The sequence below is a fragment of the Lepisma saccharinum genome, chromosome 11 (assembly GCF_977018435.1).
Source record: "Lepisma saccharinum chromosome 11, izLepSacc3.1, whole genome shotgun sequence".
Lineage (NCBI taxonomy): Eukaryota > Metazoa > Arthropoda > Insecta > Zygentoma > Lepismatidae > Lepisma > Lepisma saccharinum.
In genome coordinates this window covers 58,658,846-58,682,685 of record NC_139239.1, presented here as the reverse complement: position 1 = coordinate 58,682,685, position 23,840 = coordinate 58,658,846, and the positions used below count along the sequence as shown (strand labels likewise).

The window sequence follows — 23,840 nt, the reverse complement described above, 5'->3', positions numbered from 1 at the left end:
CGAACGATTTTTTAAAAAATGCTCAATGTATAAGCTGACACCGATTATCGTCGATTAACATGAGAGTAAATAAAGATCTCCCATTTTGATATCTGAAAATGCGCAGGTTTCATAAAGCTTGTTTTGAGTTTATTTTATGCTTTTGGGCTAATCGGGACTAAATATACAGTTTCACTTTAGTGAAATCTAATTTCAAACCAAAATGATTATCGAGTGCGACACTGTTCAATGTGTCTTAGAATACGCATTGGGTGCAAATAGATCGCAAGTTGCCCATTTCCTTTTTCAGGCTGACTTACAATGCAAGTCGAGGAAGAGGAAGGACTGCTCCCTGGAATGGGGGAGGGGGTGAATTAGAAGTTGGTCGAAGGAAGGAAAATGACATTTTTACGACGTATTTTACACAGCCGAACCAAAACGAAACTTACAGCAGCTATTTTTTGTGCCTAGAAAGGTGAGATCTTCCGAGAGATCTTATCTTACCAGTTCATCTTGTAACAGACAATGCTCTAGTAGACCCGTATTAAATCCAACATTCAATCTGCCCGATTATCTCCTAATAATCGTTTTTGGTGCAAATTCCAATAACAACCCCTTCGAAATAACTACCTTTTTCCTGGGAACTATGAAAGGTCGTTGTATCGAGAGTTGACTGTAACAAATATGAAGGTAAAATAATTACGTCAACACTTACCAAATAGAAATAATTACTGTATATTTACTGCGCTATTGCGGCTTGACTCACGTAAATAAATAAATAACGTTTACACTTAATTTCGACATTCACTCCCAGTTACTAATACAAGCAGTCTGAAATGTCCTCACTTCCATCCATCTTGTTCGATATTCCCGTTACCTTAAAACTTTTGATCATCATTTCAAGGGAGATGGAGTTCCATGCCTCACGAACCCATTCACAAACAATCGGCAGCGACGCACGTTTCATCCTCCCGCTTGATGCGAGTTCATGCTGCCTTGATGTCATCCATCTATTGTAAGCATCACGCACTGCGACCTTGAACGGGTGGTTGATAACTTTGCTCCCTCCTCTCCTATGAAAAGCCCAACATCTGGAAGTTTAAGGTCGCGTGGTGAATGCATCAGCTACGAAAACAAGGAAAAGATCGTTTTTATGATCTACTGATTAATTTTAAATGAAATACGTAAATGTTAGTCTGACGCTAAGAAAGCCATTTCTGGAACCTGAATTGTACTGCGCATTATATACGAGATATATTTTTTTGTTGCTTTTCCCCATCAAAAACAAGGGTGCGTATTATACACGCACGCGCATTATACACGCGTAAATACGGTATTCACAATAAGGTATTAGAAGATGAAAAGAGCTGGAATGAAGTTAAGATAGTTGATGTTTTGATGATCCTTTATGTCCCATATTGGACAAAAAGAATTAAGAAGACCATTATCTTGACACTTTATATTCTTCAACATTAACTGTAACTTTACAGAATTTTTAATGATCATCATCCCTCTTTCCGCCTCACTCAGTTCGCGTCGTCTGTCCTTAATGACTGCTGTAGCTGGTATGAGTGTATTCTCAACCAACAACGCCTTTTATAGGTTGTATGACGTGTACAAACAATTCCGAGCACTTTTTGAGGGGTGTCCGGTGACGAATGGCAACATAGTGTATTTCTAATCTGGAATAGTGTTAGGAATAATTACCTGAATAAAGAACAACTTCGGTTTCCCTGCAAGATCTGTACATGTATCAGCACTGAAGGGTTGCCATAACTTATCAGGTTTGTATGGAGCATCCTTAGCATAAAGAATTCCCTGCTCTCCATGAGTCAGAACAGCCATGAGAAAGCAATCGTATTGCTTATGATTCTCGTCAGCAGCTGAAATTAAATATGTATCAACTCAGGAGGATGGTGAAAAAAATTGTTTAATACTTTTAATAACCATTCACCAATCGACACCAACTAGAGGAAGGGCAATATTAAGTACCCGTGGTTATTACCACTATGTGACATGCAGTATGACACAATCAGCTTGCATCAAGTTAAGAATCAAATAATGAACTAAAACTCAAACACTACAATGGGAGACCCTATTCATTCCTGAAATGTCTAGTTTTGAGTTCTCCAAGTTCAACAGAAAAGAATGGTGGTATATAGGGCTGAACCAATACTGGTTTCAACCAATACTACCATCAATTCTTTTTCCAGTTTGGGGGAAGGTTGAACTGTTCCCTGCTCCCTTCATTGTTCTCTACAAGTTACAAAAAGCAGAAAGCTTGTTATTTTTTTTATTATTTTTTGTTAACAAAGTAAATAAATTTCAGTTAGTAAAGAAAAAAAATAGTGCAAAATATTGGAACCGGTTAAGTTTTCATACTCTACCATTTCAACCAAAGAATAGATGGTTCCATAGGTTTTAAAATTACAAAAAATAGAATTTTATATGAGAGGCCACACATAAACTTCATGAGTAAATTTTTCCCCTTAACTTTTAAAACATTTTCTTGAATGAGGTGTATAAAAGTTAGCAACAAGACTGACTATCCATTTCAATGTACTAACTGCACGAAATGTAGAGAAAAAAATGAAAAACAGTTGTGTTGGATATCTAGTGATGTGGTGGATTGAGAAACAAAGTCTCTGAGGATATAATAGTATTAAATTTGGAATAAAATGTATTTATTTTTGAGTGTTTATAATAATTATTATTGAAAATAATAATGATCATAACCACTATACATGATATTATTGTTATTATTCTTACTATTCAAGCCTTTATCCATGACCTGATTCCCCCTACCCCCAAAATGTATGATATGGATTCTTGAAAATTGTAGTTGTCAAAGTAGTTCAGATTATTTATAAGCTTTCCATTGTGTCTGTATCATAGCAATCTACCAGTTTTGCTTTCAAATATTCATAATTTCACAAACCAACGCTCGAAATACTGATAATATGAACAGTCGTTGGGCAGACATGAAGCGAAGGCATCAGCATTCAGCCTGGCATTTACCTCACATCATATTTAAGAAATAAAGAATAGCAATTAATTGGCATTAGCATGAATTGTATAAGATGCTGGGTGATACTCATTCTTCAAAGTGGAAAGGGATAATATCCCCAAACTGTCCCATTGTTTGCATGCTAAAATATAGGAGCATATCCTCAGCTAGCTCTAACATTCAAGCAAACATTCCCCCACTTAACCATTCTCACTTAGAGCATTGGTTACACTGGTCTCAACACCACATAAAAATAATATTTTGCATTAGAGCATTAATCAACAATAAATTTACCTTCTTCTACTAAATCAGTGAGCTGTCGAACTGTCCTGTCATTATATACACGAACATCAAATCCAAGGCTACTTAGGCAATGTGCTAAATTATCACGGTCATTGTTTGTGCCTGTACGTGGCTTCAAACTTCTTATTTCAAATATCTCGTGGTTAAAAATGATAGCTATCCCTCTTTTGGGGTGATTCATGTTGTAATACAAAGCATCTCTTTCCACTGGCATCCTGGCAAACTGTTGTTTTGATCCAGGGCTACAGGAGACAAACAAAGAAAAAGAATATATTAATCAGCTTGCATTGGTATCTATGTGAAAACAGTGAATCATTGTACTCGGTGTACAGAGTCCACTCACCCCAAATATACACTAAAAAAATGTAATCTTCACTGTAAATTTTTATGTAAACACTGTGCTAATCAAGAAAGTATATATACAGAGCTTCAGTTTTGCTTCATGCTTATGTTTTTCTGTCAAACCCAGCTCAATTTTCAATGTTGGCAGAATATCACACATTCTAAGCTCTTCATACAAATTTTTGTTTTATAACAATGGTTTAATGTGTTGGGATTTTTCATTTCTGTCATTTTTAGTATTCCTCATGTTGGTACACAGAAATACATAAAATAGAATTCTAGAAGTGAACATTGTGTTCCAAAACAAACAATACTATTATTTGTAAAGGTTTCTACATTTTCCACCCTAAACATTCATTTACATTTTCATATTCCTCATTTATTAAGAACATTTTCAATTTGTTTTTGAACCTTGTCATAGAATTGTCTGCTTTTATATTTTTCCGTCAATGGTTGAATATGTTCTGGTCCATACTGGACTAGCGATGATCTGTGAGAACATATTCTCATTTGATATTTATTTCAGGTGTTATGTTTGTAACCTTTTGGGTGACATGTGGTATTTTCTCCCAAAGTTTCACAAAGTATAATGACAGCAAAGTTTATATCTTGAATTTTTGCAAATATTGTTACATCATGACCTATTTTTCATGCCACCTAAAATCTAATCACCTTACTTTTGTTTCTTATGTGCTTCTAAACCTGCATGTAAGTTTACTCTTTTCTTCTTCAGACCTCTTCAAAACAAAAAATACATAGGAATTAAACTGCCAATGCCTAAAACATGGGAGTTTTCCATTTTCAAGCAAGAGTATTCACATGACCTTTCTCTTACACAAATTAATATGGAATATAAAAGTAATTGAAAGGCTTGTAAAGTTTACCAGTACTTTTTCCTCAGCATTAATATTAAATGAACTTATTGTTTAGCAACATATTTAATCAAAGTAGGTATACGATGGAAGTGCATATTGGCTGTGTCATTTCACATAATTCATTAAAATTATTCAAATATTGATGACAAATATTTAATTAATCACATAAACCCTCAGGCTGTACATTTTACACCCAGAGAAATAGTAAACACAATAACTACATATGCATATAAAAGAACTTATAATCTAATTCCATCCGAACATTTTTATATGCATTTCAGAATGCTTGCATTGGGTATTTATACAGTGCTTTTCACTGTTAAGTCACCGTGGAGCGGCGGCTAGAGCACTGGGCAATGAGATCGCATCTGCCAGTATTTAGACCCACATCTGTACTCTGGCCTTGGCACTGGATGCGTAAGTGCTTCAGTATCCAGATAACTGGTGTCCAGTTTGCACGTGTTTGTGATGAAGTGTAAAAGGTGCTAACAAGTGTTTCAGATTGTTTTGTCTTAGTTTACGTATTACTGGTGCTTTTCTACAGTGCAATTTAAAACAACAAATTTTTATGTAAGACACTTGTGTCATTACGAATTCTTGTAGGGAAGTTAGAAGGCGTTTTGGAGCAGAATCCCAAGTTGTTACTGTTCCACAAACAGACGTATTCGAAAACTTGTAAACAAATTTAGGGAAACAGGGTCTGTTCTTGATAAGAAGCGAAGGGTGAAACGGCATGTGCTTACTGAGGAGAAACTAGACGACGTTGGAGAACGATTGGAACATACACCTCACAAATCCCTCCGGCGCCTTGCACAAGAAACAGACATTTTCATGGCGTCTGCGTGTCGAGCTACCAAGCTTTTAAAGCTGAAGCCATACATTACACAAATTGAAAGAAAACATCAGGAGAGAAATTGAAGCAATTTTAGAAGAGGAACTGATACGTGTTAGTAAAAATTTCCTTTAAAAAATGCCATAAATGTGTGGAAGCAGGACATCATTTCCAACACATCTTGTAACAAGGTACATGCTCATTTTAATTGTAACTGTCAATGTAATTGTACGAGCTTCTTTCATTACATAGCTTGTGGTTCCAGTTACACGGATGTTGCATCCAGTTTGCCGGAAGATCGGCTCTCACTTCTCGTCATGCTAGTCACCGCTCCAAGGGCGAATTGACTGTGAAAAGCACTGTATTTTCATTCCTATTATACATGCATACTCAAGAAGTCCTTCACTACAAAATAGAGACATCACAATGACTTCAATGGTAAACTTGATCCTCTGTATCTCCTCAAGAAAGTGATATGTTTTGCATGGTACATGAAGAAGATTATGTTGTTTACGAATGTTTTCCCTTGTTTTTAGCTTGCAGAGATATGTTATTGTGAAATAAAGTATGCCTTTTACTTTAGTGTGTTACCTTCCAATGAAGCAGAACAGCCCAAAGGCTTCGTGCAAGTGAATATAGAACTCAACACAACATTCCACAACAGGAGTTATAATTTTACATCGTTAGGTTAGGGGTTAGGAGTTTATAGCAATTTCCGACATGTCTTGTTGTTATTATAGTGTGCATTCTAATGGCTTTTACTAAAAAAAAAAAAAGTAGCAAAAATACTGAGATGGTAGTTTTTTACTTATGCGGGTCATACTTTGGGATCTAATATCTCAAATATTTGTGTTTTCCATGTACTGGAACCAATTTTACATTAAATTAAACAAAAATCTGCCGATCAAGAAAAAAAAATAACAACATAATTCTCGAGGGGGGTACAGTACTTCAACTTACGTTTTATTTCCAAAAGTATCTCCAACATCTCCTGCAGCCAATTCATGTTCTGTCTGTGCCACTGGTAAAATATCGCCTTCATCAGAACCTTGATCCATATCAAAACCTAGAAGAGCAATCTATTGTAAATACAATTCTAACAGAATTAACTCTGTACAGTAATTGCTCAAAATGAAGCACATAACAACCTATCAAAGATTAATACATTAGGAAAATACTACCTAAATGCTTTTTACATCTGACTGGATATATCATTTTCACATAGTTTTAAAAGAACACACTAAACGATGATCTTATATGAAGTTAAAATGCATGACTAGAATCATGTTCTGATTAGTATTACATCAGATAACTCTTTAATAAAATGATACATAGCATTGTTCAAAGTTAGCAGTTGCAAGATGCAAACTGCAATTACAATCTTTAGTCTGGTAACTATCTTAATATATTGTGCTTGCATTTTTTTGGTAGGTAACTGAAAAGTTTGTATGCTTATAAATAGGGACACAAATTTATGGTAAATAAAAACTGAGGAGAGCGGTAAATGAAATGTTAGATCAGCGGTATATACCAGCGGTGGAAAAAAAAATTGGCACACACTTTTTCATCATGAGAGGAAACAACATACAAAAGAGCTATAAATTGATAAACTACTTCCTTTTTATATACTGTACACATACACAAGTACTTAGCTGTCCAACCAAAAAAAAAAACATCGACACAAAATCACTTCATTCCTAAACTGCATACATCAAATAATTTATTCATTGTATGTATTTAAAGGATATCCTTGCTGTCCAACAAATAAAATAATCACTACTGCGCATAAAACAAACACATGTTGAAAATCACATGATGATAAACAAAATTCATTCATGACTGAACACAAATGACACCATTCTTTCCCTTGATATGCGGGAACAGACTAATCTTATCGCTGCTACAGCTAGCAAGTTCAATGAAACTGGAATTTGAGTAGACATTCGGGGGAAGAAAGGAATGCAGCTTGACGGAGCGAAGTTTTCGAAGTGAGATTATATGCATGGGAAATCCCAATTTGCAGCATCTTCCTGATGTGATCGAAGATAAAACGTTCTTCAGCCGCTAGTGGTAGGAAACTTTAGGCAAACGTTTCGTTACAAATCGACAGTTTGCGCGTGCAACCTCGATTACCGGTTTTGCATGTATTCTACTTAATTTGATGATATTTCACGGTTATTTCGCGAAAAAGCATTCATTTCGTGGAAAAGCACACATTTTGCATTAGTTCGCGAATAAAACTCATGCATATTTCATCATTGGGGGGGTGTACTTACGTGCAGAATGTTCAAAATTGAATCTTTTTTTCACATTTCGCGATTTCACGCATCGCAAAAATTCAATGTCCCTACTTATAAATAATATATCAGAAAAGGTAACAGTTCCAAATGTTTAATGATTTATCACAATTTTTTAAAAAGAATAAGGAAGTTATTTGGAATACTGAAAACGGTAACAGTTTCGATTGTTTTATGATTCTTATCAAATTCCATTAGCAGAAAGACTAATTATCGTAGAATTTTGGAAATCATTGTCACACGAAATTTGAAACTTTCTTAAAGAAATGAACACTGTTTGGATTCGGAAAAAAAAGTTATTTATGTTGAAATAAATAAAAATAAATTTATGAAAGGGGTTTCATGTATGAAACCAAATGTTACGTGATCAGGTGTTGGAAGAATTTAGGGAGGCTATTTTACTGCTAAGAGCAGAAGCAAAGTGTGACATTTTTACATAGTCATCGGAAGATTTGCCAAACGTAAGGGTCGATCTTTTAACGGAGATGGGGAGGGGGGCATTTTTTTTCTCTGTGATAAAAAGTCAAGATCACTGCCAATTCAATGTAAAAGCTCATACACAGACCTTACAACTACAAAAGACATAATTCTATCCCATACGATGAGAATTATTAAATATGATTGAAACTGAAATGCAAACACCTCAATTGTCGTAAGAACCTTTATGATGGGAAATCCCAATTTGCAGCATCTTCCTGATGTGATCGAAGATAAAACGTTCTTCAGCCGCTAGTGGTAGGAAACTTTAGGCAAACGTTTCGTTACAAATCGACAGTTTGCGCGTGCAACCTCGATTACCGGTTTTGCATGTATTCTACTTAATTTGATGATATTTCACGGTTATTTCGCGAAAAAGCATTCATTTCGTGGAAAAGCACACATTTTGCATTAGTTCGCGAATAAAACTCATGCATATTTCATCATTGGGGAGGGTGTACTTACGTGCAGAATGTTCAAAATTGAATCTTTTTTTCACATTTCGCGATTTCACGCATCGCAAAAATTCAATGTCCCTACTTATAAATAATATATCAGAAAAGGTAACAGTTCCAAATGTTTAATGATTTATCACAATTTTTTAAAAAGAATAAGGAAGTTATTTGGAATACTGAAAACGGTAACAGTTTCGATTGTTTTATGATTCTTATCAAATTCCATTAGCAGAAAGACTAATTATCGTAGAATTTTGGAAATCATTGTCACACGAAATTTGAAACTTTCTTAAAGAAATGAACACTGTTTGGATTCGGAAAAAAAAGTTATTTATGTTGAAAAAAAATTACCTTATGCAAGCACACGTGTTCCCCATGGACAAGGTATTCTCTGATGTTGACAAGCGACAGTATCGTAGACTAGTGGGAATGCATGTAGAAGTAAATCGGAACCTTAGTAGAATGCATTTAGGGACTTTATTTTAAAGCTAAGAGAACCAAACCTGACCTGCCTAACCTAATCACGAAAGTATATATTGAACAAAATCTTAAGTAATCGCTAAAACTCCGCAGTATGTGTTAAAGGACGTAAATTGAAATTGAACCATGTAAAAATTGCATTCGTAGCATGATGAAATCACAATAAAACAAAAGGAACTTGGGCCATGAAAACGATTGTGGAAGAAAGTTCAAAGCTTGGAAAAAAAAATGATTAACACAGATTTTGTAGCGAGCAGCCGTTCTTGGTTTCTGGATGTATAAGAAATGGAAATTTAGTGAATTATCAAGCAAGGCTCGAAAGGGGTTTCATGTATGAAACCAAATGTTACGTGATCAGGTGTTGGAAGAATTTAGGGAGGCTATTTTACTGCTAAGAGCAGAAGCAAAGTGTGACATTTTTACATAGTCATCGGAAGATTTGCCAAACGTAAGGGTCGATCTTTTAACGGAGATGGGGAGGGGGGCATTTTTTTTCTCTGTGATAAAAAGTCAAGATCACTGCCAATTCAATGTAAAAGCTCATACACAGACCTTACAACTACAAAAGACATAATTCTATCCCATACGATGAGAATTATTAAATATGATTGAAACTGAAATGCAAACACCTCAATTGTCGTAAGAACCTTTATGATCCGCCTGCAGTTGTTGTTTTCATAAAGAAAAGCAGATTTCATACCATTCAATCTGTGTTTTTCCTCTTAACAAGGGGAAATAGCAGACATTAGCAGTGGCAGGATTTTAGAAGAGGGGGGGGGGGGGGTACATGTACTTTTTAGTAGTCACTCCTCAATTCATCACTTTGCCATCTTTTCCTGCCTGTCACAACCTTTTTTTATTTATTTATTTAAGAATATTGAGCCTAAGCAGGGATTATGACCCTAACTAACCTCTCCTTGAGCACACCACTTGACACGCGGAATAATCTTGATGGCTCTGATAACCGTCCCTGCGCTTAAACTTGCAGAACGATTATCAATGCAAATAAAATTGCGTAATTAACAATAACCGTTATATTTAAAATAAATACAATACAGGCGCAGAAAATCTCACTACTTCCATCACCATTTTTAGTACTTATTATTTCTCGTTGCTATGGTTACAGCAATTTGATTTCTTGTATTTTATACAGCGTGATAAGATGATTATAACAATATATATAAAATAAACATGCATAAGTTAAAAACAACATCAATAACATAAATAATATTAACTTTGAACATGACAGTTTGAGAATAGGACAGTCTCAATCTCTCCCCTTTTCCTGGTAAAAAAAAAAAATGAACATAATTTTTTTTTTTTTTACATAATATGTAAGATTTGAGTCCTGCTTTTAATATGCACTTGTCAGGATAATGAAAGAGTTCACTTGACATAATGAACCAATTCACAAATTTACAATACTCTTTTTACTAAAGTTCTGAAAATGTCATCTTAGTGTTCGAATTTACAGCTACTTATGCATCACTTCATGACAATTACATTAGTTTAAGCAATTCTTCTTTTTTTTCATCAGAACAATTAAATTTCTTGATATTTGACAAGTTCTGCCTTGTTGTTATCTTATTTCCGTCCATAGACATCAAAATTGTATAATTGTTTTTCACAGCATCAACTATATAGGGTCCAAGCCATAATTCCATAAACTTATGAATTTTCTTGTTAATTGCACTACTATGTTCATGATTTTTCACTAAAACAATATCACCTGGGACTATCTTCAATTTATTTGCATCACACTCAATAGGTTTGGACTTATATCTTTCCTTAATACGTGCTTTGGCGATAAAATACTTATGTTTCCAGGGCACAAACTTTAAATCATCTGGCCAGTTAATTTGATTGATAATTGAATCCTTTAATTCGTGATGAAGGAAAAGTTCACTAGGTGTGAAACTTGTTATTTCCGAAACGGAATTATTAAGAAGTCCTGTTACATAATTCAAATATTTTACCCAGTCCTGATGATTTTGCGAAGTATATAATCGTAACAATCGTATTAACTCTTTGTTGTACCTTTCCACAGGATTTGCGAAAAGCGAATAAACTGACGTGGTGATATGTTTTATGTTACAGTCATCCATATATAACTTCCACTCTTGTGATTTAAATTGGGAACCGTTATCTGATAATATTACCTTACATGCTGGATAGTGGTAAAAATACTGGAGCTTGAATTTGTTAATTATTTCACGTGACGTTGCCTTCCTTAATGGATAAGCCATTAAAAATTTGGACATCGTGTCAACTATTGTTAATATGTAACTATATCCTTGTGATTTGGGTAACGGTCCAACAAGATCTATTGATAACATATCATGTGGAGTAGTAGAATATACATGCAATTCATCCTTACTAATTTTTGTGTGAGCTTGTTTAGTTTTTGTGCATGTTAGACAGTCGTTCAAATACTGCTTGATACTAACTTTCATTTTAGGCCAATAATATAAACTTCTGCACTTATTAAATAGTTTATAGTATCCAAAATGACCTTGTAAGTCATGTAATTTATGAAGAATTTTGGGTACAACAATAATAGGTACTACAAGTTTCCACTTGTCTTCTTTCAAATGTTTCAGGAATAATATATTATCTTGAATCGAATATTGCCTTTTTATATTCTGTGACAAATTCCCATTTTGTAACTTTTGTACAATGGCACTGCAATAAGAATCCGAATTTTGACTTTCTTGCCAAAATGTTACACTATCTTCGTCAAGAAAATCAAGACTTATGTTATTTACATATAGTTCCGATAGAGTTGGAAAACCTGTACTTAAATCAGGATATCTGCTTAAAGCATCTGCAGCTTCATTCGATTTTCCCGGCACGTGATATACATTATAATCAAACATTTGTAATTTCAAACTCCAACGATTTAATCGTGGATTCAAAGTTTTAGTAGATTCTAGCCAAGATAAAGATTGGTGATCGGTAAACAATTTCACCTTAGTTCCAGCTATGTAAATGTAGAATTTTTCAAAAGCAAATAATATCGCTAAGCATTCAATCTCGTGAGTATTATATGATAACTCATTGCCTTTAAGAGATCTGCTAACGTATTGAATTATACGTGGTCCTTCTTCAGAATTTTCAGTTGAGTCTTGCCATAGAACAGCTCCTATTCCTTTCTTCGAACCGTCTGTGTTGACATTGAAAGGCTTCGTGAAATCTGGTTGATACAAAGCCTTTGGAGATATCAGTGACTTGCGGAGGTTTTCAAAAACTGAAGCATGCACATCATTCCATTGCCATTTTGATTCCTTTTTCAACAGATCATACAAAGGTTGTGCCATTTCAGCAAATCCTTCAATAAACTTTCGCCTCCAATTAGCTAATCCTAAGAACCTTCTCAAGGAGCGTTTGTTTGTTGGAATTGGAAAATTAATAATTGCTGAATTCTTTGCAGGATCAACCATAATTTTATCACCGGACACTATGTGTCCAAGGAAGCAGATTTCTTTGTAAGCAAACTTACATCTGGAAAATTTAATAGACATATTGACACCCTTTATCTTTTGTAAAACTAGTTCTACATGTTGCATATGTTGAGACCAATTTTTGCTGAAAATTAGAATATCATCCAAATAACAAACAACAAAATTTCTGCAATCGGTGGAGAATATTTTATTCATCCTATCCTGGAACACTGAGACTGCTGATCGAATCCCAAACGGAAGATAGCGGAAAAGATATTGTCTGCCTCTATAAGAAAAAGCTGTGTAAGGATATGAATCTTCAGTCAACGGTATTTGAAAATAACCGCATGATAAATCAATTGAAGAAAAATAAACACATCCTAGGAACCTCTGTAACAGTTCGTTGATTGCTTCTACTCTCACTTGTGGAGAAATAACATGTTGATTTAGTTTCCTAAAATCGATCACAGGTCTCCAAAGACCTCCTTGCTTTGGCACTATATGTAGAGGGTTAAGATATGGTGAAGAATCCTGGTAAAAAATTCCCCATTTCTCCCACTTGGAAAGCTCTTCTTCTAAAGGTAGTCTCCTTGATATTGGAATGGGATAAGGTGTGCTTGTAATAGGTGTTACAGTATCTAATTGAATCTTGTAAGGTTCAACAATTGCTTTTCTAGGTTTATCTGAAAATTGTACGTGATAATACAACAGAAGTTTGAATAAATCAGCTTTCTGCAAATTGTCTAAATTATCATTTCTAAAAACAGACTCATAAATGGACTTCTTAGCTGGCATATATTCTACATCATCATTCAAAGTTGACGCATCACGTAACAATCTACATGAATAACTTTCATTATCATTTAATGTATCTTCGGAACAAAAGTTAGACTTTGTACAATACTTCAAATCTTCTGTAGAAGAACATTGCCGAGTTAAAACAGAGGAAATTTCCTTTCCTTTATCATTTAGCAAACTTACATTCCCGTCTTTAAAATCAATTACAGCTTTATATTTCCTCAAAAATGGAACTCCTAAAATGACATCGGCATTCAACTCTTTAAGAACAAAAAATTCCATAGAAAAGTATTCGTTCTTTATCTGCAGATTAATAATTTTACTGCCAACAACTTTACACTTCTTGGATCCAGCGAAACCGGTGAGTTTTACATCTTCCACGTTATCCAGTTTAATGTTGCCAATCAAAGACAATAGTTTACACCAAACGTCAAAATTTAGAACATTTGCCTGACTTCCAGAATCTATAATACAAACTACAGGTATTTGACAAATAATTCCATGAATAACTGGAACTTCAGTTAATGGAACCGGAATATCATAATCACTAACAGTCCATTCAGGTTCTTCTTCAAACCATTCCAATCGAAAATTCACTTGTAGTGGTTCCGATATTAAGTCTTTATCATCACGTACATTCATAATTTCCTGTGTTTGAAATGAATTTCGCTTGTTCAAATTTGGCCTCTCTGAAAGAAAGCAGAGTGAACGAGGCACTTCCATCCGCTCCTTTAATTTAAATTTGTTGTTGATTGGTAAGAAGTTCCAATACCAGATTGTCGTGTAAAGGTCCTTGATACATTTCCAGAAGGAGAATTTGATATTCCAGAAGTTGTAGATGCATCTTGTGGTTGTAATGAAGTCACATTAACAGGTTGACTGTAAGTAGGAGCGAGAGCAGACTCACTTGTATACTGCGCTTGCCTATTGTAGAAAATCCTTCCATTCTGACTACTGTTAGGTAACTGAGAACTTACAGCATCCTGATTATAATGCCTATTTGTAATGTCACCGGAAATACCAGAGTATGCATTATTTCTTTGGAATCTGAAATTATTTCTGTTATTATGTGAAAATCCTGAATAGCCTCGATTATTTCTACGTCCTCTAAAACTACCATTGCTACCTCTAAACTGTCCATATCTTGAATTAGCATTGCCAAATTCATTAGTAAAAGGTACTTGAGCATCCATCGACGAAGTCTGAGTAGAAGATGAGCAAGTGTTTTGGTGTGTTTAACATTAATTTGCTTGACACTAAATTTTGATTTCATACTGTCAGGATTCTTGTTCGGTTTAACCTTACTACTATTATCGGTTTCTTCCGGTAAGAAAATAAGTCCTCTTCTACTAGTTCGGACAACATCTAATTTCCTTAACATAGTTGTTAACTGGTCCATAGAACGTATCTCATGACAAGTTATGTTATTAGCTATATTATTTGGTAACTGGCTAATAACTAATTGAATAACATCCAATTCGTTTGGATTCTCAACTAAATTGCAATAATTTGAATATGTTTTCAACGCAAAGCTTTCTAAATCACCATGTACTGTAGGATCATACTTCCTGTTCCTTAATACTGATAACTGAATTGGAATGCCCATAAGATCAAGCATAGAATTAAGATGTTCTAGATATTCTCGAGCCGATTGGTCTTCTATTTTCCCAGAAATTTAGGTAAATGAGACAGTTCATTTATCTTTACATATCTGTTTCCTCTATCCCCAACAGTAATTACAGGTAAAGACGTTGGAGAAATACAACGATCAAACTGACTTTGTGGATTATCACAGTAATTGTTATTTGTATTTGACTCATTAACACCAATTTCAGCATTTGGACAACTTGTGCCAGTCATTAATTTTGCATTACGCCTTTCACCTTGAAACCATGGTCTGCAAGCTTCATTCTGCAAGGAAGAAATATGACGAAACCCACACATTTCACCAGGGACATTACTATGATGAACGATAGGGAGGTTAGGTTCTTGCGAGTATGTAAACATTTGATTTATGTAACTATTTTCACCATCAGCAGAACAACATTGTTGAACATTGGAATGTTTATCAATATTTGTAACGGTAGAATTCAATCTAGAAGTTGTCTGCATATTGTTAATCGCATAATTACTTGTATCCTTAAACTGTACACTATTAGGTGACATATTATTTCGATAATGTTCGTCATTGCAGGTTGGAATAAATCTTTTGTTTCGCTTCCAGCGAACACGATTTCGAACATGCGGTTCATCGAACGTTGTTTTCACATGGGTTGTTAAAGATTCATCAGATGAATAAGTAGATGAATTAGTCACCCCCGAGTCAACTGCATTTCTAGCCCTTTCACGCGATGTCTTAGTTTGAGAACTATTTTGTGCAAGGGGAGGTTTCAAATTTCCTTTTGTGTTGCGTTGAAAATTTGCATAATTAGTTTGCAAAACATCAATACGAGATTCTATATGTTGAAACCTGTTATTACAATCAATAAGATACGTTCCAAAATGTACATTTTTCTTACCAGCAACTTCCAACGATGTCAATCTATTATTAATATCAGTTATTTTGGATGAACATACTGTAATAGATTTATCGTATTCACTAATCAAATCTTTATTTATTAAAATTTGTTGACCTTGAACGTCTTGTTCTGTTCGGATTTGAGAAATATTGCTATTTACAATACTTCCCAAATGTTCATTTTTCTTGACACATTCGGAAGCTATTGAATCAAGTTGTGTTTTAACATCGGAAGTCAAGTTGTCTAATCTTTGATTAACAGTATTAATTTCTTGATGAACCAATTCAAATTTTGAAGTTAGGTTACTATAAATATCCAATTCCAATTGTTCAAACTGAGACTTAATATTCTCACTAAACTCTGCAAATTCTTGATTAGATTGCTGTAACTGTAATTTCATATCTTGGTTAGCAAGATCCATTCGTGTTTTTAGTTCTTCATTAGACTGTTCTAACTGCAATTTCATTTCAGAATTAGATTGTTCTAACTGTGATTTCATAGAATTTTCTAACTGAGATTTCATTTCAGCATTAGACTGTTCTAGTTTCGTCTTGAGGTCTTCATTAGAAGCGACCATAAGCAATTGAATACTCTTAACAGTACTTAACAAATCGCCAAAATTCGGGTTAAGAGTTTCTAGATAAGCTGGCAAACTAAAAGGATCATAATCTGGTTTGCAACCTTTACAATAATAATTTTCTAGTGTAGTCGAATAAATTGTCCAGTGAGTGACTGTAAGTTTGAGACAAGATATGTGATGCCATGACGAGCACTGAGTACACTGAACATACCTCAAATCATTGTCTGGATCATTACAACAAGATAATTTGTCGGGTTTTGTAGAACAAACATCATGTTCTGTAGTATTCGCATTACTGGAAGCGACTACGGGATTATCAGCATCAAAGTACAGTAGAGCGTCGATTATCCGAACGTCGGTCAACCGAACGACCGCTTAACCGAACTGTGTACTCGCTCACTTTCAGATATCTGTAATGAAAAAAGTACGTGACTTAGCTGCTCGTAAGCGTGTAGGCTTGCTTAGACAGACCAAAATAAAGGATTTTTTTAAACGTTAATTTTGTGTACTGTGTGTATTGTTCATGCAAAATGCGTATGTAATATGTACATATTTTTGTTTAATAAACTGTACCACATACTATATATTCCTACTAAAGTTGCCTTTGTACGTTACTTTGTAATACATACTTAAAGAGATGCCTGTTTTTATGAATAAATTTACTGTACAGTACTTCTTTTTGGCAAATAAACATGTACAGTTCGATTATCCGAACAAACCAGTTTTCCGAACACCCATGTCCCCCAATTACTTCGGATAATCGACGCTCTACTGTAAGTAGTCATTGTATTAGCCTGAATGTTTGTTTCTTTACGCGACGATTTAGATTTACTTTGCTTTAACTTATCAGCCATTGTGATCTTCACACATATGACGATTCACTTAAGAAGTTACGTTATACAAGCACACTGAAGATTGTGACCTAAGTCTTACTTCAGCATATGACAAAAATTCTGTTCCATTACAACAGACATTCTTACCACTGTCAGAAGATTGCACACTTTTTGAACAATCCTGGCTTCTGGGTCGCCACTCTTGATAACTGTCGCTGCGCTTAAACTTGCAGAACGATTATCAATGCAAATAAAATTGCGTAATTAACGATAACCGTTATATTTAAAATAAATACAATACAGGCGCAGAAAATCTCACTACTTCCATCACCATTTTTAGTACTTATTATTTCTCGTTGCTATGGTTACAGCAATTTGATTTCTTGTATTTTATACAGCGTGATAAGATGATTATAACAATATATATAAAATAAACATGCATAAGTTAAAAACAACATCAATAATATTAACTTTGAACATGACAGTTTGAGAATAGGACAGTCTCAGCTCCAGAGAAACCCTGAAGTGGCTGTAAACGCAGAGATGGGGGCTAAAAAAAAGGGGCCTGTTATGACCCAGGTCTGCCTGTTCGGAAGCGTTCGGCTGTTCTCCGCACCAGCAGAGACCAGAGGGATTCGCACCATTTCTGTGATGAGCTGAGACTTCCGATACCATTGCCTCCAATAGGAAACTTGACAGCAAGGGTTCGGCGCGAGGGGTAGTACTGGGCCCTCATTTCGATGCACTAAGATTAGCGAATCTCTTGTGTATTTCGTTCAAGCTGTTTCATACTGTCGCTTGGCTTATTTTGCACAAATATGCAAGTATTCTGACTTATTTTTCTTTACTTCTTCTCTAAAATATTTAAAATGCAATATTTTTATTATCTTGCTTGGTCATCGCCACATCTCCTGATGACCAGATGCTTCACCTCTGGCTAAGAACCCTAAACCTGACCCACCTAACAATGAAAGCATTCAAGGATGTTTTATTATAAGAGCCCTAAATCTAACCTGCTTAACCTAACAAGAATATTTAGCAATGTAATACATCTTCACACACCATGCACAATTAAAACAAATGGTAGCAGCAGTCCGTATCCAAGATGATATTAAAACAATAAGCTGTAAAAAATGATTGTTCGCAAACAAAAAATGATAGAGGAGTGTATGGAGGAGAAAAATAGGGTAACAGTTTCATACATTGGAGACACATTTCTTCATTCTTACAGGAGAAACTACTTACGGAAATGAGTTTCTCTAAGGTTTCCAATGTTAGGCGAGGTATTTTCTTTCATTGTGGAATCTATTTGACCGGGAAATCATGTATTTTTCAATAGAAATATCTCACCGATGAACAATTGCCATTGCTTTCCTACTTGAATTGGATGCTCCATACGTTGGATGACGTAACCCCCTGTCAGTGTTTTCAACCCCCCTTTTTTTTTAACTATGCTTGCCTAACCTAACCTTATTGGAATGGTTCGTGGGGCTATCCGTGAATGGTTCGTGGGGCTATCCGTGAATGGTTCGTGGGGCTATCCGTCAGCTACCAATGCATAATGTACAATTTGCACACGTGACAAACACGATAGTAGGTATTCTTCAGTGAACAAGGTTAGAAACACTGATATTCGAAAACAAAAGAAGCGATATCATTCGCAAAGTAAGTGATATCGCACCGTTACGTGCGTTTGGTAGCACTTAGAAAAAGGCGTTATTTTAGTAGAAAAAGTGTTTGTTTTCGTGTAAAAAGCATAATGGCACTTTGAACTATGTTCCGCAATACAAGATTGGTAGGTAGGAACCATGAGAAACACAAAATATCCGATTTTAATGTGTCTCCGATCTATAAAACTGGTACAAAAAATAGTTCTCCGGACAAGATGCAGTAAGAAACCACTAAAACTCTGAAGTATATGCTAATAGACATGAAGAGACATCAAACCATGTAAGAAACAATCCTCTGTACCATAATTAATTCTGAATTATACATTTGGAACTTGGGCCTCAGAAAATTAAAATTTTGGTGGGCCACTTGTTTAGATAGGAGCATGGAATATTTATAAATGTCAGGTAATAATTAGGTGACAAGCAATTTCATTTACACTTCCCTTGTCTACTAATTTGTATTACCGTGCACTTATTGTATTTTCTTAATTTTGTGTCACATTTATACCTCTATAGCTTAACCACAACAATGAGAACGGATATTTGGAGAAAATGCACACAAAAACCACCATAAAGAATACTTTTCTACTGGATTTCAACCTGGATTAAAATTTTAGTATCCCCAAAACGTCTGAAATTCCTTTATTTTCTTCTTTTTCACACTGGTACTTACGTATTCTGCATTCCTAAGGATTCTTGAAGGTGCCATTTTGTTTTTTTCACGCAAATCATCCCAATTTTCCACATATCGAGTAATTGTTGTTTGTTTGTTTTCCCTTGCATTACACGCAATATGGCAGAGAAATCTTGACTAGTGTTGGCCATGATCAGTGGTTATGCAGTGTTGCAACCTTCTTCATCGAAAAACACCTACTTTCGTGTTACTGTTTTTGTATTTTTTTCCAGGTTCGAAAACCCCATGAACCATGCACGTAGCCCCACGAACCATGCACAGCAAGGTCATCTTCAAAATTGTCACGTTCTCTGCCTGGGGGTTACATCATCGAACGGACGCAACACTTGATTCACGTAGTGGAAAAACATAAGAGGCAACAGCTTTCGTGCATTGGAGAGACATTAATCTTCAAAAATACACGATTTACCAGCAAAATAAATTAAGCGATGGGAAAAAACACTTCCACGACCTTTCAAAAGTGTACGGAAAGTCAGTTCGGAAAGTACTTTCCCTTGTAAAATTGAAAATACGTTGCGGGCATATTAAAATTTTACCCAACCTGGAATACTCGGCTTTGAATCACAAATCAATACGAACACTGACAAATAAATATTGAAGTGGTGTGTGTGGGAGGGAAGATGTGCATAGCTACATGTTGAAAAAAAAACAGCTCACATTTCAAGATATCTACTTATGCAATAGTAAAAGATTATCTTTAATAAATTATGATTGCTCTAAGCATATTCTCCTTTGCTGTGTGGTTCTAAAAAGAGTTGCCAAATGGCATGTGAAAGTGAAGACTACAGTCCAGTTCCAAACATGAAAATTCCTCAAAACTAAACTGACCTAACCTGCATGTTTCTAAGGAGTTTTATTGCATGGGTCATTAGCAAAATGTTCATGTTATCAAGGTTACCAAGGTTTATGAAGAATATGTACGTAATGTATGTATCTGTGTTTCGGGGGGGGGGGGGGGGTAAAATAAGTCGTCATGTCGAACTTTACATTTCTGTTGAACATCACATTGTATGTGCTAATCTACTTTCAGAAAGATTGTAACCATTTTGAAATATCTTTAAAAGTTCCCGAAAATGCTACGAAGGGAGAGTTAGGGTACTTTTAACAGAGTGGTATTGGTATACCGGACCCAAAATAGCTAGTACACAAGAGTCCTGCTGACTCAAATACAGTATGTAACGTTGATATTCGTACACACAGAATTTCCGAGGAAAAAATGTCAGTAACACTTTACTATACCTGAGACAGAATTCTTCAAATTTACAGGAGAAAGTACTTACGCAAATCATTTTCTGTAGCGTTGTTGATGTTCGGGAATGTAATTTTGATTCATTTTAATGTGATTGCATGTGGTTTTGTACGAAAATCTATTTCCGACGCGCTATTGCTGCTGCCGCCATTTGCTTCCCGCATGAGAGCAGAATACGCTCTCGTATTGTCCGTATATGCTTAATTTAACGAAAGGAGTGCTAATGGAACCAAACCTAACAGGCCTAACCTAACCTAGTAGGCATACCTCGTCCCCATGATGGTTTGTGGGGCTATCGTGAATTTTTGGGCTAACGTCAATGGTTTTTCTGGCTCAAGGAACGATCAACGGTAAGCTATCGCCATGTTGTGTGTGGAAATAAACAAGAACAGTAAGTACTCGTAAATGTAAGAAATATACATTACTTTCCTAACAAATTAAATTATTTCACCTAAATAAGTGTTCAGGAATGCAGAATAGTACGTTAGCAATGTAAAAAAGTGCGAAAGAAATGATTCCCAGGTGTCTCAGGTATAGTAAAGTAGTACCAAAATGTCATATCTACTAGTAAATATAATCATTTTCATATGTACCTGGAAATTAATGTTAATGAAGGTTTCACCAACAAATGTCAATAAAAATGTATGTTCAAAGTGTATAAACAGAGCATATAATTTGTGTGAAAACAGAAAAACACGCTGTTTCATGCAACATTGTTATTCGTACAGGCAAGAGTTTCAATCTTCCTCGCATACAGCGCCACCGCTATTCGGGCGATTTTTGCAACTTCGTAACATGTTTGAACATGCAGGCGAGCTCCCCGTCAAGCGGAATGCTGGTGTAGATATTGTTGTAGGCCTATCTTCTATCGATCAGCGTGTTCAAAAGGGGCAAGGTGAAGGAACTTAGTTCAGATCTGAAGGATGATATTATAAATTTGACCCTTAGAGGTTATTCGTTAAGAAAAACTGGACAAACAGTCAATAAATCACACTCCACAGTTCAATACATAGTAAACAAATTTAGAGAGGAAGGTTCAACACAGAATGTGCCGAGAAAACCAAAAGAGGGACGGTTGAATAAACGTGATGAACGCTTTATTTTAAAAAGAGTGCGAGAAAACCCGCGACTAAGTGTGACTAAGTGTTCCTCAGTTATGACCGTTAGTAGAAAATGTTGCAGGCAAGATGATGTCCAATCAAACTGTCCGACGTGCCTTATGGAAGCATGGATATCATGGCAGAATATCACGAAAGAGGCCGTATGTAAATAAGGTGAATCACAGGAATAGACTTTCATTCGGGAAAGAGCACATCCACAAGGACCAGGAATTTTGGGATAGTGTCATATGGTCAGACGAGTCCAAGATTAATATATACAGGTCAGATGGGATAAATAGGGCCTGGAGAAAATCAAATAAAGACAATGATCACATTAACACAGTTCCAACAGTTAAACACTGTGGTGGGTCATTACATATTTGGGGCTGTATGTCGTCCAAAGGTGTTGGTACCATCCAGTTCATTGATGGTATCATGGATGCATATGTCTATTTGCACATATTGAAGAACAATGTAAAGCAGAGTGCCCAAAAAAATGGCAATGCCGCCTATCTACAGATTCCAACAAGACAATGACAGTAAGCATAAGGCGCAAGTTAACATGAATTGGCTAATATGGAATGTACCCAAACTACTACAAACACCAGCTCAAAGTCCAGACTTAAATCCCATTGAGCATTTATGATCAATTTTGAAGAGGCGAGTCCATAAAGGAGGCGTCAAGTCCAAACAAGAGTTGAAAACTGTTGTGCGAGCCGAGTGGAATAAAATAAGCTCTGAAACATGTCGGAAACTGGTTAATTCTATGAAGAACGGGTGTCAAGCAGTAATTAAAGCCAAAGGATACGCATCAAAGTATTAGAACTGTCAGTCAATTTGCTCTGAATATACTTTTTTCCTTTATATTATTAAGTGTACGAATAGAAAAGTTGTACAAAAAATGGCATGTTTCTCTCTCAGTTTCATTAATTTATTATTGTCATTGGTTATACGGAATTTGGGTAAGATTTTATGTTCCTAATGATATTAGTTTTTGAATTGTAAAGAAACAATTTCAAAAGAGTGTATTTCCTTTTAGATATTAAAGCATTTTCTTTGAAAATCCATGTGTACGAATAAGAATGTTACATACTGTATAAGACCGAAGTCAAGTTTTCCCAAAACAAATTACACCCATTGTAATTCATTTCAATAATTTTGTTTCACTTACACTGCTATACATGTTCGAATATATGTATATGTACGTATGTATGTATGATGCACACAGAATTTACAGTAATATTTACCTTTGTTCTTTCTTTCCTGATGCTTTACACAGTACAAATTGCTGAACAATCAGTATAAACTTCCTGTGTTGAATGTTGAATATCCCACGACAGAATAAAAACAAGCAACACCGCAGCGCTGTAACCGCAGCTCCTTGTCAAACAACTATATTTTTCATTGTATCTGATAAAGATTTGTTTCCAACTTTATTTCAAACAAATTTATTAACATTAAATGTTCAAATTTACATATTTACAACAATCCTAGTTCAAAATACATAATTCACTCCATCTTTAGCATCTCGAGTCGCTCCGAGAATCATTCAATAATTAATATAGTGACGTCAAAGATAATGTTTGTATTTGTAGTGTTTTATCGTGTTTGGTTTTGTGAGGAATTTGATATGTCGGAGATCTCCCTTATCGCACAAGACGAGAATAACTTTCCGTTCCGACGTAAGACGACGACGAGAAAAGCCTACACTTCTTAGATTGGTCTGTTAGGTTTGATTTTCTTATCATAAATACATTATAAATGTATTATTTACATGCAATTACGTCTGTAACACATACTGTGAAGTTGTAGCGATTACATTCTTCTAATAATAAACCTAAATGCTCTCGTAGTTAGGTTAGGTTCTGTTAGCATTAACATAATATCGCCAAATGCTTTCTAAAGAAAAA

At 35.2% G+C, this 23,840-nt stretch overlaps 1 protein-coding gene across 1 annotated transcript in view; it reads right to left on the bottom strand.

The window, feature by feature from the left end:
• Positions 1 to 23,445, bottom strand: part of LOC145994842 (caspase-1-like) — a 42,707-nt gene extending 19,262 nt beyond the window's left edge. The window contains exons 1-4 of the mRNA XM_083131211.1: positions 23,178 to 23,445; positions 6,299 to 6,404; positions 3,281 to 3,531; positions 1,687 to 1,862 (exon numbers count right to left, since the gene is read on the bottom strand). Of these exons, the coding sequence (XP_082987337.1) occupies positions 1,687 to 1,862; positions 3,281 to 3,531; positions 6,299 to 6,396 (525 nt within the window). The 5' untranslated portion in view covers positions 6,397 to 6,404; positions 23,178 to 23,445. The remainder of the gene's footprint in view (positions 1 to 1,686; positions 1,863 to 3,280; positions 3,532 to 6,298; positions 6,405 to 23,177) is intronic.
• Between the last annotated feature and the right edge of the window lie 395 nt (positions 23,446 to 23,840).